Source organism: Hyla sarda, chromosome 7 (genome assembly GCF_029499605.1).
Source record: "Hyla sarda isolate aHylSar1 chromosome 7, aHylSar1.hap1, whole genome shotgun sequence".
Lineage (NCBI taxonomy): Eukaryota > Metazoa > Chordata > Amphibia > Anura > Hylidae > Hyla > Hyla sarda.
This window is the reverse complement of record NC_079195.1, coordinates 68,032,274-68,048,883: the sequence shown is the minus strand read 5'-3', so window position 1 is coordinate 68,048,883 and position 16,610 is coordinate 68,032,274. Positions and strand designations below refer to the sequence as shown.

The following is a 16,610-nucleotide window of genomic DNA, read 5'->3' as shown; positions in this document are numbered from 1 at the left end:
TGAACACCTGACATTCTGTATATATTTTCTTTGAAACTGTGCCAAGGTAAGCATTCGGGAGTTGCATCTTTACTTTTGATGAGGAGACTAGTAATTAAAACTGTTTAATAAAATTGCCAGCCGAGCAATTATCCTTGTCTGAGGATCCATTGTCTAAATCTAGAAACTCTGACCTGTGTATCCTCCTTCTATCCTGGTCACAGACGGTTTGTGCTGTTCTGTAAAGTTTTCATAAAGGTTTATTGGCTATTTGTTTAACAGACTGATGAGCTGCAGAAGAGAAATCTGTTAGAAGCAGCATCGCTGCCAGCTATGTAAAGAAGTTTTACAATCTCTATTGCCACAAAACGCTAGAACATTTTTAAAGTGGATCATTTAGGAAGTTGCTTAATTTTTCTTTTAAGAAAAAAATAACATATAAATCCTTTCATCCGGAAAATGTAATGGCATACTTTACAGTGATCCAGAACATTCATTGGTCTCTTGCTGTTTTAACTTATATCAGGAAGATTTACAGGCAATCTTTGACAAATCAAGTTCAGCTGAGTGCCGCATGATGGGTACAAATATACACTGTAGTCAAAAGAGGCGCATCTTAGTTCTCTGCACTGGGAACTGTACACGCTGCAAAAAACAAAATGTCATCATCATAAAATAAAAATATATATTGTCAATGATTTGCATGAAATCTACACTACAGAGTAATGAAAAATACCTTCATAAGCTTCTTAGTAAAATAAGTAAATTATTTAAATAAATAATTAATGAATAAATTAAATAAATAAATTAATTATTTTTTGTTTTTGTATAGTTAGTATTTGATAATGAATACATTTTGCATTTATCAGCTGAGATTCATGGTTGCATTAAGAACTTTAACTACGGTATATATAGTTTATCAGACCTAAAAAAAAAAATTCTCTTCAAAGTTAGACACTTAGCTGGGCAAATATTAATAACGAATAGTCAGCTTCATGGGACAAAGAGCAGTCCTAAACTAATGGTTGTGAATATAAGAAACATGTGGATGATGTTGACTTACTTGTATGTTGTATTATCTAGCCACAACCACTTCCCATTTGATTGTAAGGAACATGTAAGACCTATCCATAACTGGGATTGAATCCATCGCCGGAAATTACAAATAATAAAATCCTATAAATAAATGATTTGGAAATATGTATTAATATCATATTTTATACATCAATATCTAAACGTATATCTAATTACAATGACTGAAAGAGGCATAGCTGCAAGAAAGTAGATTAACCAAAAAGAGCTCTTTTCTAAACTTCAGAATTTGGTGCTATTGTATGGATGGTCATTTAAAGACGCATTCTGGATTTTTCTTTTCTTTTATTTGCCCATATCACACACACTTACCACCATTAGTTCAGCTGCATCCATGTGTATTATTATGCTAACTCTAAGGTTAATTCTGCATGTGCTTATCAAGTAAAATGGCATTCTACAGTCCCACTTACACAGCAGAACTTTCGTTGCCGATGTTCCGCAGCTAAAATTCTACAAAAATATAAGTCATGTCTTATATTGTTGCGGAAATCAGCTGCCGAAGCCCATTAAAGTGAAATTTTTTTTTTCTCTGCAAAATGCGGATTTGAGTTTGGTAGGCAAAATTCACGTCAAATTTAACTTTTGGAATGAACACAGGCACTTCTTTTACATGCACTGTGTTTTCATGCAGAATTCATGTGTAAAGTCCACATGAATTCTATAGAAATTCTGCATATGACTGAAAGATGCAGAATAGCGGCCAAATTAATGCGGCCGTTGAATTTGCGCATCAATGGGGAATTTCTGCCGTTTGAGCATAGCCTAAGTCTGACTCTACAAATTTTCAAGTGTCTAATAGTTTTACAAAAAATTTAAGTATTTTCTAGGAGGCAGTACGTAAACCCACAATTGTAACAATTGCATCCAGCATCCAATCAAAAACTTATGGGAGGCCTGATGCTCAGGATGTGTGTAAAACTTAACTTTTACTAGGTGCAATTAAGATAACAATACAAATAATAAATGTGCCCAAGTGACACAAAATAACTCAAATATCAAATTGAGGTCCAAATATGTTCAAGTACTAGGCAGTTGCTAGGTTCTGCAGGGCACAGTCAGCCCAGTGGTGCCACACCTCCAGGGTATGACTACGGCCTTTGTAACAGTAGGAGTCAATGGATCACCTTTGGTGTCAAAAAATGCCTCCAATGCTGCCAGACGCCGGAACCTTGCTACATTCAGCGAGAGAGCAGGACAACTCCGACTCCCTACATGTTTGCAGGTGTCTAATCTCGGCTTTTCAAAACTGGCATATTATTTTAAGTCTAATCTGCATTGATTTTCCTTTACAGGATATGTAGGGACAGACTTTCTTTACAGGTCCTGTCGGTCACCACCCTCAACCTGACTAAGATATTTTCATTTTATTCTGTGTTGGTCCTATATTATTAATTGCATGTACATCCCCTGATGACGCCACCTTAATATCCAATGGTAGAAACGCATTGGAGGTATTTTTTGACACCGAAGGGGATCCATTGACTCGTACAGTTTCAAAGGCTGTAATCATACCCTGGAGGTGTGGCACCACTGGGCTGGCTGGGCCCTGCAGGACCTAGTGAGTGCCTAGTACATTTTTGGAGCGAAATTTGATATTTGAGTTATTTTGTGGCACTTGGGCACATTTATTACTTGTATTGTTATCTTAAAGGGGTTATCCACAATAAGGTGATTTTAGTACGTACCTGGCAGGCAGTAATGGACATGATTAGGAAGGATTTGCACTTGTCTTGGGGCTAAATAGGTATTTTGTAAGATTACCATAATACTGTGGCTAGCTTTTTGTGAACTTGTATTTCCTGTTTGACTTTTCTTTTTTTGACTACAAATCCCACAATTCCATTTTCCTCCCTCCCACACATCAGCCACCCAACCCATTGAAACATAAATGAGCTGCATCCATTCAAAGACCTGTGGTTTTCAATCAGGGTGCCTACAGCTGTTGCATTAGTTGCAGATTGATCTCTCTCCCACCAAGCGATCGCTCCACCCATTGAAGCAGACAGGCTCCTTGTCATCAGCTGACTAGTGAGGTCAGGTCTCGGCCGCATTGCAAGCTGGGAAAAATCCGAGACAACAGTCATTTTGTATGCGGTTAAAAATAAATAGTGGGGTGAAAATCACATAAGAATTGTGAGAAAACCGTCACACACAGGTACAGACACTATATTATGAATTACACTAACTTTACAGCCCCTGTAGCATAGTCAATGGAAAAAAATCCTGGAATACCCCTTTAATTGTACCTAGTAAAAGTTACGTTTTACACACATCCTGAGCATTAGGCCTCTTATAAGTGCCTAATGGTAACAACAGTATGTCAGACTCTGACTTCCGGTGGACTACTACCTCCCAGCTCCATCTGCTTATTCTTTGGGATCAGGATGTATAGTAGTAACACACCTTCCCTGAGTCAGTGTTCAGATTTTGCATTTCTACAAGTTTTTTTTCAGTTTTTTTGCTGTGATTTTTCAAAAATTATGGCAAACATTAAGATTGTACCACAATTTTTCAAAATATGGTAAAAAGTGTCATTTTTACCACAATGTTAGAAAATTTGTTGCAAAACCAGCAAAAGTGCTGTAAAAATGTGTACAAAAATGCAGTAACAATTTAACGTAATAACCCAGCCTAAAGATTTCAAATCTTCATAAAACACCTTAAATTGTAATTGTAGGTCAAATCAATTTCTTCTTATGTCAATGTTTCTCTTTAAAAACACACTCTGAGGCTAAATTTTTTTTTTTTTTTTTAAACGTCAAGAAAAACGCCAATTCTGCCGCATGGCGTTTTTTCGGCCCAAAAAAATTGCGGCCAGATGTTAGCTGTAAATCAACGAGAAATCGCAAAATTCTTATTCCACTTGGTGTTTTTCACTTTGTCGTTTTTTTATTTATTTTTTTATCCTTTTCACGCTATTTAACTCTTTTTTGCCATTTTTCAGCTCCTTTGCGGTTTTCCAAAATCGCAGCATTTTGAGCCACCGGCAATTTTTTAGTCAAAATCGTGGCATTTTTGTCCCATAGAAGTATATGGGAGTGAAAAAACACCAAGAAAAACGATATGTAGGTTTTAACTTTGGCATTTTTTTATTCTTTTTTGGACTTTAGCGATCCAAAAAAATGATGGAGATACCTTTTTTAATAAAATTTCGTAGGGTACCATAAAAAAATGTAAAAGAAAGATATTGGAGTGAAGGAAAAAATTTGATCTAACGAAATGTATCTTTTTTATAACAACATTTTTATAAATTTTTAAAACAGGGATCAATTTATGTGGCCGGGCAGGGATCTAAAAATGTAGCCGACAATAATAAAAATGTAGTGTGTGTGTGTGTGTCTGTTTTCCCTTGTTTTCTTTATTTTTTTTATTTTTTTCTAGGCAGTACTACTACTACCAGCTTTCAGCAAACTGTTCCATGATGGGAGTAGTAGTACCTGTACTAATAGACAGATCGCCTGTTGCGATCCTCCTGTATAATGTATAGATGCGGCCAGCCGCTCTTCTATGGTGCCCTGCACTGCCGTATATATACACCTATTCATATTTTCCACAGAGAGCTGTGACTGGCCAGATGGTTCAAGCCAATCACAGCTTTCTGTGGGAAATAGGAATATGTGTATATACATATCAGTGCAGGGGACCATGGACCATAGAAGAGCGTCCACCACATCTATACATTATACAGGAGGATCACAGTGGGTGTCAGGAGTGATACCCGCTGTAATCTTTCCTTAACTGCAGGTGCTACTACTCCAAACATGGAGTACACTCTGCTCTATGCTGGGAGCTGTAGTACCTGCATTAACAGACAGATTACAGCGGGTGTCAGAAGTTACACTCGCTGCGATCTGTCTATTAATGCAGGTACTCCAGCTACCAGCATGGAGCAGAGTGTTCTCCATGTTGGGAGTAGTAGTACCTGCAGGTAAGAACAGATCACTACTGACCCGATGCGATCGTACTGTCTATTGTAGAGATGGAGCGGCTTTCTCCTGCGGTCGCATCTCTGCACTATACTCGGGAAGGCCACTCACTCATTCATATTTCCCTCAGAGAGCGGTGATTGGCTGCAACCATCTGGCCAATCCCCACTCTGGGCAGAAAATAGGAATGAGTGATGTTCTATTCACATCACTGGCCGTAGTACAGTGCAGAGATGCGAGCGCTGTATGGAGCCGCTGCACATCTCTGCTATATTATGGATATTATGGGGCGATATGTCTATTAGTACAGGTACTACTACTCCCATCATGAAACAGTCTGTTCCATGCTCGGAGTAGTAGTACTGCCTAGAAATTTTTTAAAAATTTAGAAAAAAATTGAAACACACACACTTTATTAAAAATTTATTAAAATTTTGTTATAAAAAATATAATTTTCGTTAAATACATATTTTTTTCCATCACTACTGCATCCTCTTTAATTTTTTGTTTTTTTTTTTGGACCCAACAAATTTTGGGTACCAAAAAAAACTGTCAAGGTGCAATTTCCACACAAATGAAAAAATGCCCGAAAAAACGCAGGACAAAAAACAAGTAAAAACTAGGTGAGATAATGCTTCAGAAATGCACAGTGTGAACTGACACCAACTCACCTGGGTTGAAACCAACTCATCTTGAAGCAGACTGATGTGATGACCAGACGCAATAATCAGACTCCCCAGTCAAAGCCAAATAATTAATGGGAAAGTTAGGCTGCATAACAGAACCCTCATCATTGTTCAATTGTAAACCAAAATGGACCCTCTCCTATGCCTGCCACATCAGCAAAAAGGTAGAAAAAAATTCATACACAAGAAGTTCTACATTATTCTGTAATAATAATGTATCTCTGTTTTGTTTTTTTGTCTTGGGTTATGCCCAGCTACCTGGACTGGTAACTGACCCTGATGAGAGCACCTGGTCTGGCTCCTATTTAAGCTGGCAGTCTGCTCCTTTATCTTGCCAGTGAAAGAGCTCTTACTCCTAGCTAGTGTTTGTATTGTATCTTGAACTTCTGGCATATTTGACCTATTGCCTCCACTCTCTGACTCGTGGTTGTGGACCCTTCGACTAGGGCTGGTACATAAGAAAGAAGGGCAAGTGGGAGCTAGTGAGTTTAGGGCTTCACTCTTCCCTGCCCAAAAGGGATATATAGCCTATGTTACACTGTATAAGAAAAAAAAATCCAAAAAATCCTGGAATGCCCAAAAATCACTTTGATATACCACACATTTTTTTTAAATAAATGCTCATTGTGTTGATTTCCCTTCCTTTTCTTTTCATTGTACTAAAAAAAGTTAAGGTTTCCATTCAGTGAGAGGAAGGAAATCTCTGGCATCTATTTTGTGTTTTTTACTTGATTAGCTGTAAAGCAATGAAAGTATTTTTTTTTTCTTACCCTTTCTTCTAATGTTTTTGGCATGAAAAGACTGGAGTTTTGAGATAAGCAAAACCTCTGAGATTCTTGCCATGACAGCATGTGATCAGGCATATAGTAGCATTTCTTCTGTATTAGAACCCAGTTCATTGGGCAAATCAGACAGGAGTCTAAATTGAGAAGACTGAAATTAAACTTCTATGTATGGAAAAAACACTATATTGTATTTAAGGCATTTTACATATTTCTTAAAGGAGTTGTGCAGTGAAACATAACTTCTCCCCTATCCCCGGCAGTCCCCAGTACGGCAGTCAGCAGGAAGAGGCCATTCCGACCCCCACGGAAACCACGGCTGACACCCCCCTCCATGTATCTCTATGGCTCTATGGGATACATGGAGGGGGTGTGTCGGCTTCCGCTGTGTGCGGATCCCCTTTGGATAGGATAAGTTACGTTTCACTACAGAACTCCTTTAATTTTACAATTTACAAACAATAAACATTTTCTACTAAGCAATAATTTGCGTTATAGCCTAAAGCAGTTTTTTTTTTATAATTCTGCTAAATTTTAATTATAACAATCAATTAGTTTGTCTGTGAACACATATCTATAAGCTTAGCTGAGCATTTAAAGAAGATGTCCAGTGCTAAGAAATATATATACTATCGGCTGAGCTGCTGTGTGTGACATTTTGCACTCAGCAGGTCAACTGGTACAAACACGCTCCCTCCATTCATCTGTATGGGAGAAGCCGGGGACACAGAGTTCCTGAGTCTCCGTCTCTCCCATAGAGATGAATGGATGGGTCGTGTTTCGACCAGCTGACATGATGGGTACGAAACATGCTCTAGCAGCGCAGAGCCAGAGCCGAGCCAGGGTCCCGTTGGGAGATTGTGGGGGCCCTGGAGGTCAGAGCCCCCATGATCATACATTTATCCCCTATTCGGTGGATAAGGGATACATTTCTTAGCACTGAACATATTTTTTTATGTTCCTATATACCTCAGTCAAAAGTTTCCCAAACCCATCATGTTTGGGTTCAATTATCTCTCTAATACGTATAGGGGTCTCAACATTCTCCCCCAACAGATGATGTCTAAAGAGAAAAGGGTTAAAGGGTAGCTCCCACCATCCTATTTTTTTTTTTGCTAGCCCGTTCCCCCCCCCCCCGCTACGGCACTAGCCCGTTCCCTCCCCCCCCCCCCGCCCCGCCTACCCGGTTCCCTCATTACACTTGCAGTTACTGCAGAGTCCGGCAGCGGGCGCGCAGGAACAACGGCGGCAACGAGGCGGCGGCGATGTGCTGGAGGAGTGGCCTCCCAGCCAGTGGCCGGGGAGCCAATGCACTCGCTCCCGCCTGTCTGATTGACAGGCAGGGAGCGAGCGCAGCCTAACTGAAAAAGGACTGATTGCCACTCCAAAATCAGTCCTTTTTCAGTAGCCGGTTTTTAAATGTAAATTAAACCTTTTTAATGAAAAAAATAATAATAAAAGTATATTAGAGATATGTTGTAGTACATAAGTACTACAACATATCAAAAAATAAAGTTGGTGACAGTGCCCATTTAAGCATGTTGGATTTCAACTTCCTGACCATTTTGTTCTCCAAAAAAATAAGCAGTGGCGGCCTACCCATCCTTTTGCCGTTCACAACTCATGAACATTTAGCTGTGCTGAACATTTATGTATATGGGGAGAGATAGCTGTTGGCTGAACAACACAATACAATATAAGAGTGCTCCCCAACTTGTGGCTTTACAGCTGTTGCAAAACTGCAGGGCATGATGAGAGTTGTGGTGTTGCAAAAGCTTGGAAGCCACAGGATGGGAAACATCAGTTGCAATAAATTATGGAAATAAAATTCATTATTTTCAGGGATGCCAGCCAAAAGAACTGTCTGAAGAGGTTGAAAGTAGAAGAGCTGTTTGGTTTTCACAATACATGCAAATAAATGGCATGATTATGTAAATATTTAAATTTAAATTGAAGTCATGGTTGCAAACGGTTTAAACAGGTTACTAGCAAATAAAACTGTATTATTATAAAAATGTATTTTATATTCCACCTTTTCACCCCAGGACTGAGCAAGTAGCCTGCCATTGTTGCAAACTGTGTGCTGGGGTGTGGTTGGCAGTGATACTTTGCAGCCTCCACGGATTTACAAGTCTAAAATTGGCTTTGTTTCATCTTAAGTAAACAGTGACAGTAAAGTTGTGCAGTTAGTGCTCAGCATATGATGCTTGTAATAAAACTGAAAAAAATGTGTGCCCATCTGGGCATTAGGAAAAAAAAAACTGCATCCTAATAGTCAGATTTCCAACAGCAGCTTCATGCAGATTTCTTAAATCTCTGACCCAGTCTTCTCCAGTTGCAGACTCTATATTGTTCAGTAATAAGCCCAGAAGCTTCACTCAAGTTTACTGAGAACTTCACAGGAGGATTGGAGGATTCTGGGCATTCCCATTTTCAATTGCAATGTCCTAGCACAGGATGTTGTACTGTGGGATAAAGACTGCCTCGGGCATCCCTGCTGTCTATGTGCTGGGCCCAGTACTGTCTTCTTAAGGGATTGTGGCAGAATGGACCAGGTGACCCTGACACCCCAATGGGGTACCCAGAAGACACCTCTTAAAGGGGTTGCGCACTGCCCGGCCTTTCGGAGCTCCGCTCACAGCGTCCGGAAGTTCATTACTCCGAACGCTATGTGCGGGCTTCCGTGTTCGCGGCCGCCGGGCGTGACGTCACGTCCGCCCCCTCTACCAAAGTCTATGGGAAGGGGGCGTGACAGTACCGTGACACCCTGTGAGGTACTATAAGTAGAAGTGTGTGGAGAAGCTAGAGCCTGCAGTCACACCAATCTCGGGAAGTCCCATCACTCAAGTGAAACTCAAAGCCTAGCGGTAAGCACATAGCTCTGGGGAAAACATTTTCTTCAGTCAGACAGTCAGTCAAGCTAAAAACTTCAAGTCAGTGTGGGCTGCTATTTAATCTCAAATCAGCAGACTCAGCAACTACAAATCCCAGCAAGGGAGCAAGGGGATAGGCTTCCCTAGGTCCCTCTACTCTTCCCTCTACACTAAAGTCTGTACTGTGACATATTTAACAATTCCTGTCTCAGTAAAAGATAGTTATCCAAAAGATAGTTAACCTTGCATCTGTGTCATCATTTTCCCCAGATTTGGCCCATGAGCAGCTAGCTTATCCTAGGAACTTGTAGTTTAACATTGCTCTGGCGTCATGAACTGTACATTTCCCCCACATTCCACCTGTGGCACCACACAATGAAAACCCAGGGCAAGAACAAATCATTTTTCAGTGTCCAGCAGACAAAGCTTTCCTAAAACCCAACCTTTTCCTAAAGATTTCAAACTGCATATAGATATGTGTCATGGTATTAGCACAGTTTACAATTATAATGGTGAGTAAATTCTGTATGCTCCAGAGGAAGTTGTGTAGTTATTTCCAGTCTGAGACTGTGCTCTCTGCTGCCACCTCTGTCCATGCCAGGAACTGTCCAGAACAGGAGAGATTTGCTATGGAGATTTGCTCCTGACATGGACAGAGGTGGCAGCAGAGAGTACTGTGGTCAGACTGGAAAGTACTACACAACTGCCTCTGAAGCATACAGCAGCTGATAAGTACTGGAAGATACAGAAATATTTTTAAATAGAATAAATTTACAAATCTGTTTCACTTTTTGCACTAATTAAATTAGAAACCTTTTTTTTCCCCTCTGCAGTACCTCTTTAACTGGATTGATAGTGGGAAGAGGATTATTGTTAAATTCAGACAGGACTGGTCTAGATGCTTTCAGGTCTGAACTTTAGTGGTGTGGGTCTATAATCGAAGGAAGCTACAGACCTTACATAGATCCTTAAAGGGGTACTCCACTGGAAAACATTTTCTTTTTTAATCAACTGGTGCCAGAAAGTTAAACAGATTTGTAAATTACTTCTATAAAAATTTTTTAATCCTTCCAGTATTTATCTGCTGCTGTCAGCAGAGAGCTCTGTGGTCAGGCAGAAAGAAAGTTCAAAAAGAAAAGAACTTCCTGTGGATCATAAGAGCAGCTGGTAAGTACTGGAAGGATTAAGATTTTTTTTTATAGAATTAATTTACATATCTGTTTAACTTTCTGGCACCAGTTGATTTATAAAAAATTTTTTTTCCAGTGAGTACCCCTTTAATGAGCAGACCTGACCCTAAGTAATACCCATTACATGGAAAGATTATTGGTTGAACAGACAGATATCGCCCTGTATAATAGGACCAGTAATAAGCCAACGGACAAGCAAACACTCATTTGTCAACCGATCTTGTTATTTTGAAAAAGGATGTATAACAACAAGTGTATACAAGAACCAGTCCTCTAGAGCCAGTAGAAATAAGAAATGAGAAAATAGGAAAGAAAAATAGAAAAGAGATGAAAATGGATGAAATGAAAAATAAAGCGGGACCGCTGGAGCAACCACCTCTGGGCCGGAGGCAGCTCTGTGCCAGCTCCGAGCGCCATCATTACCGCAGGACAGCGTGAACTACATCCCGTTGCGGACTACAGGTACCACACTGTATGTACAGCGTTTACGGAAACTCCTTTAAAACATTGTGAACAAGTCTGGCACTCTATATATCATTACCTGCTGCACGGACATCACTTTATCATAGACCATTTCTTTAGCAAATTGACATTCATTTAAAGGTGGCTGATTGTGATATATAATTTTGCATATCATAATTTTATATATTTTTTATTAGTATATGTTTTTTAACAGTTGTAATACATCTCGTGCAAGGGCCCTGCACTGATGTATATTACATTATGAATAAATGTGTTATATCTTTTTTATGTTTCCAACTTTGATTCGGGACTATTAAGGAATATATATCTAATTTCCATCTTTTAATTCACTACAGTATTATTTTTATCATTTTTAGAATTTTTTTTATTTTTCATTTCATCCATTTTCATCTCTTTTCTATTTTTCTTTCCTATTTTCTCATTTCTTATTTCTACTGGCTCTAGAGGGCTGGTTCTTGTATACACTTGTTGTTATACATCCTTTTTCTATATATACCTTTAGGTCTGTGGGGTATAGACCTACCCAGTTAACTTCGAGTCAGCCCTGGCTGAGTGAGCTACACAATTTTTGTTGATCTTGTTATTTTGTCATGCAAAATAATAATTGGCTGTTCATCTTCCTGTGTAATAGTGAATGTACTCACAACACTGCTACCCACTGCTGACAGACGGGTCCAGGAATGCCTAATGACAAAGCCCTGTGCACTTGGTATCTGCCCATGCATTGGCTGACAGCTAAAGTGTATGACCAACTTTAGTATTACTCCCTAATAGGAGACATATGCACTAAAAGAGTGGCGGGCAGCATTAACTCTAACTACAGCCCTCTGTGAAGCATAAGCAATGATAACTTGTACAGTAGAATCACACAAGATTTACCTTTTTGCTCCCCTTCATTGTTTATGCACAGGTCATTTTTCACATTTTCCAGTGTGTGTAAGATGCTCTGAATTCTACCCCGGTAATAATTTTGTTTTTCAGATGCCTGCAATACTTTAAAGGAAACTGTTTTTACAAACCTCAGTAATATGCATTTTTTCCAGCAACAAAAGCCTTGAAAATGCATGGCAAATACATATGCAAAAAAATATGCAAATACGTTCATGTAGTATCATGGTCATAGTAAATGTATGTTGTATGTTTAGTGTATTTGTAAAAGCAAAACCATTTTGGAAACCATAAGGAGCTCCATTGTAGTTTGGTCCCTTCATACCGTACCTGCAAAATTTACAATGATGTAGTAACAAGTACCTTATTCCTAGATCATTGCCTCTCTCCATGGACACTGCCTGATATTGCAGCTAAGCTCTAGTGGGGCTCATCTGCATCAACATAAATGTGAACATTACAGATTAAGTTGAAAATGCTGGTGAAGCAGGGAACTATCAGTTCCCTGTCCCACCTAAAGTAAACGGGGCAGGGAACAGCATTCACCTCAATCCAGGAAATCCAGGGAACATATCCCTGAAGAACCCCACAAGAGCGCCACATACATCTGAATGTAGTTGTAACATACAGGGCAGTGAGGAAGACCCTTTACCATCACTTACTTTTGAAGGCCACATCATGGTTCAGCAGTGTGATGCCATCCATCATCATGCTGCTACACCAGAGGGAGAAGACCCAGGAATTGAGGTAAGTAACATGTTTTTTTTTTTTTTTGTGGCACAAAGACGATTGGTCTCCCGAAGGGTAAGCTGTCTGTCTTGATAATGAGGGTTTTATGCCTATCAATATAATAAGGGGTGGTCTGTCTATCTACATATTGAGAGGAGGGGATTTGCCAATCTACATAATGAGAGAAAAAGGGTCACCTGCTGTCTAATTGGAGGTGCTTTTTCTATCTACATAATGGGAGTAATCTGCCTATCTATTTAATTATAGGAGTGGGTCTGCCTATCTACATTTTAGGGGATACTCTGTTATTCTGCCTAAAGGGGGAGTTTGCCTATCTACATATTGGGGGGTGCCCTGTCTATCTGTCTATTGGGGGGGGGGGGGTTCTATCTATGTAATGGAGTAATCTCCCTATCTATATAATGAGACGAGTGGGTCTGCTAATCCTCATATTAGGGGGTGCTCTGTTCATCTGCCCAATGGGGCAGTCTGCTTATCTACCTAATATGGGGGCTTTCCTATCTAATTAATGTGCCAGGTTACCTACCTAATAGGGCAAGATTTTGAGAAAAAGGGAGCATAATTAGGTAAAGGGAGAATCTTGTAACCTAACATGGGGAAACATACTGCAAGGAAGAAAGATGACCTGCCTAATGCATGGGGATTTTTGCATCAAAGGGACCAATAATAAGACCTTAGCCTATTTTTCTATGCAGTGTGGAGTCTACCTTCCTTCTGTATAGGGGCACAAAGGGGGCTTTTCTAAATTCTATGTAGCAAGCACAAAAGAGAAACTATTAATGTGGGGAAACTAAAGGGGGATTATTACCATTTAAGGACACTGTTGAGGAGTTTGTAGAGAGTTGCTGGGGGTTCTCAAAAAGTGGGAAGCCTTACATTTTTTAAGCAGATCTGCAGAAATGAGTTGTGGCTGGAGGAAATCATCATGGCTGAGTAACATAGAGAAGGAAAGAGAATAACTGCAGGGAAGGCATCACCTGTGAGTCCAAAACTTTCCCAGTGAGGATGCTATTACATGTTGCAGCTTTGTAAAAAATGGCCTTGTATATTTAGAAATTCTATACTTTAATTATCACCAAGACATATAACATTTAAGACTTAGCAGCTAGTTTGTTAATCTGTCTAGTACTTTAGTTACACAGTGGCCTTTAAACAGTCCAGCTAGGTATATGCCCCGGCCTCATCTCATGTTTTGGTTTGGTTTGTCTCATCCATAGAGATCCTTAGTAAATGTTTTTTGCGTTGTTAGAGGTATTTTAACTGAGTTAGACTTTTACCAGGACTTACACAAAATAGTCACTGCTATCAAAGCAAGAAGAAGGAAGCCGACCAGTATCCCTATTATAATGTATGTTTTCTTCTGACATCTGCACCGTCTATTATTATGTTCAGAGGAAGCAACTGTAAGGAAGTAAAAAAAGAAATGAATCATAGTGATTTACGTATAATCTAATAGAGCAATTTCATGTCACATGCCCAAGACACTATTCACTATAAATGTAACCCTTTGTAGCATATAAATTAAGATGAAAATGATTTAGGAGAGGATGTGAGAATACATGATTACAAATGGGAATGTCAAATGCATTTTAGGTTCCCATCACTCAGCATTCTAATGCCATGGTTCATTCATCCTCAAGATACGTCTGTTCATGGCATCTCCATTCAGTGACCACAGAGCACTGGCGTTGCAGAGTGAGAAGCTGTAGAAGACTGGACTTACCTCCACAATATCACATGAAACATGTTAGCCCTGTTTTACAAGTAGCCTGTAGCAAGTGGCTATGGGGGATTTAAATTGCATTGGCATGTGGGCCCTGGTGCCTAATGAGGTTTAAATCTCCTCTAGAACATAAGGAGACATCATTATATATAAAGCGGGTGTGGTGCAGATTTTGCATTGGGGTTCAATAGCTTCAGGTGACACCTCTGTTTATAGTATCTCAAATGTGGTCTATGGCCCAGAATTGTTCTGCCCAAAACCAAAAGAGTCCAGTTTTGCCCCCAGCAACCAATCCCAGCTCAGGCTTCATTTTACCAGAGCTCATTAAGATATGAAAGCTGAGCTGTGATTGGTTGTTATGGGAAAATCTGGACAGTTCTGGTTTAAGGCAAATTGATAAAACTGGACCATAATCTAGGAACCAACTCTAAACAACAGACATAATATAGCAAAATATCAGCTGCAAAATGCATAAATGTATGACAATTGTATGCAAAGTGTTCCAAATTGGTCAATATGATGCACAGTGAATGACAACTTTTACAGAATTCAATACACTTGTTAGACACTGTGGGGGATATATTCCAAAATTTTCGCCACAAATAGTTGATGTTCCTGCACCAATAGTTTGGCGCAAAAAGTTCCCATGACAAATTCAGGTTTAAGGTTTACATTGCCAGTTTTGCAAAAGTGGGCATGGTTATGTAAAGTTTAATGTTTTACATGCTATTTTCAAAGGATGAGAGTCCATTTTACATCAAAAATTTCACACCAGTTATTTGCCAGTGTAGAAATCACAAAACTTGTTGTTTTTTATTTATTTATTCTCTTTTGTTTTATTTTATTTTTTTCATTTTTTTTTTTTTTTTTGGGGGGGGGGGGTTAATCAATAATTGATATATAAATATTAATTATTGTCAAATGTTAATTTAAAAAATATATGTTTTTTCTTTTCATGGTCACTGCACCTACAGTCACATTTAACCCCTAGACATGTTTTATCCACAGAGCTATCACTTGTCTGGGCACTAGTAATCATGGAATATTACACAAGATGCTTCAACCAGAATAATGCAGGATTTACAATATGAACCCAAAATTAACAGTTTTGGTGCAAAAAAAGTTTTGGCACGAGAAAAGAGAAAAATGGCACGAAAATGAACTCTCACATATTTTCATATTTTCAAAGCAGCCCAAGAAACCTTGGAAATGTGAAGAGGAAAAAAAAAGTATGATTATTATGGCTGTAAAAATGACAGTAGTTTTTGAATATGTCATTGTGTGTGTTACTCTACTACAATTGTTTACACAAAAAAAAAAAATCAGATTTATCAGAACTGAGCCAAAGCTATCTGGTTTTCCCATAGCAACCACTTACAGCTTTGCTTTCACATCTTTTCACATCTTCACAAGCTCCGGTAAAATGAAAGCTGAGCTATGATTGGTTGCTTTGGGAAAACCAGTTTTTTTCTTGAAGATTTTTGATGAATCTGAACCATTGTTTCTAGTAGGCAACAATGATATTGCAAAAGTTTTTATCTTGGGTAAACTGTTTTAGAACTATTGTTACATCCCAACTGAGTTATAGGCAACACGACTAGCTTTAGATTAAATAGAGAAATAAAAGGATCCCATAGACTGTTTTGTCTATACACAGGGTCCTCTGTTGTTAGTGTTCGTGCTGTTATTATTTGCTCCTAAGAGTTCCAAATCAGTATTGTGGTGAGGAGGTGCAGTGCTCGGATAGCTGATTCCTATAATTATAAATGCATATTCATGTTGTTTGCAGTGTATTGTTACATGATTTGGGGCACTTACCTTCTGTGTTCTTCTCCAATGTACAGCTAGGGGACACGTGGCTGGAAACATGAAACCTAAGGTCAGCATATGTTACCTCTTCATCCATTGTTGAAAGGAACTAAAGTGTAGACTTCATAGTCAGACGGTTTGATATATGTGAATGATATAAATAACTTGGAGTGCAGTTGAACTTCCTGATGACACATGCAACACGTGGTTAGACAGTTTATTCTAAATAACAGAAAATATATGTACCACAGAAAATACCAGCTGGGAAGCTTTCAGACTGGAAAATGTCTTTTGGCAGGGGCGTAGCTATAGAGGTAACAGAGGTAGCAGATGCACCAGGGCCCTGGTGCCTAAGGGGGCCCCAAAACACATCTTCCCCATAAAATATCAGTATTATAATTGGCAAATCGGGGCCCTGTTGCAGAT

The 16,610-nt window shown here is 39.1% G+C and overlaps 1 protein-coding gene across 2 annotated transcripts; it reads right to left on the bottom strand.

Annotated features, from left to right (window-relative positions):
• Positions 1-231: 231 nt before the first annotated feature.
• Positions 232-16,304, bottom strand: LOC130282486 (C-type lectin domain family 4 member A-like). 2 transcript variants are annotated; one of them, XM_056530759.1, is made up of 6 exons: positions 16,194-16,304; positions 13,940-14,053; positions 11,894-12,019; positions 6,457-6,605; positions 1,043-1,155; positions 232-624 (listed from the first exon to the last, which is right to left on the bottom strand). In XM_056530759.1, exons 1-6 carry the CDS (start codon positions 16,279-16,281, stop codon positions 492-494), a joined length of 723 nt encoding a protein of 240 aa, XP_056386734.1. In that variant the 5' UTR covers positions 16,282-16,304; the 3' UTR covers positions 232-491. The 2 variants fall into 2 exon arrangements, with proteins under 2 accessions (XP_056386734.1, XP_056386736.1); XM_056530761.1 differs by having other exon boundaries at positions 11,894-12,007.
• Between the last annotated feature and the right edge of the window lie 306 nt (positions 16,305-16,610).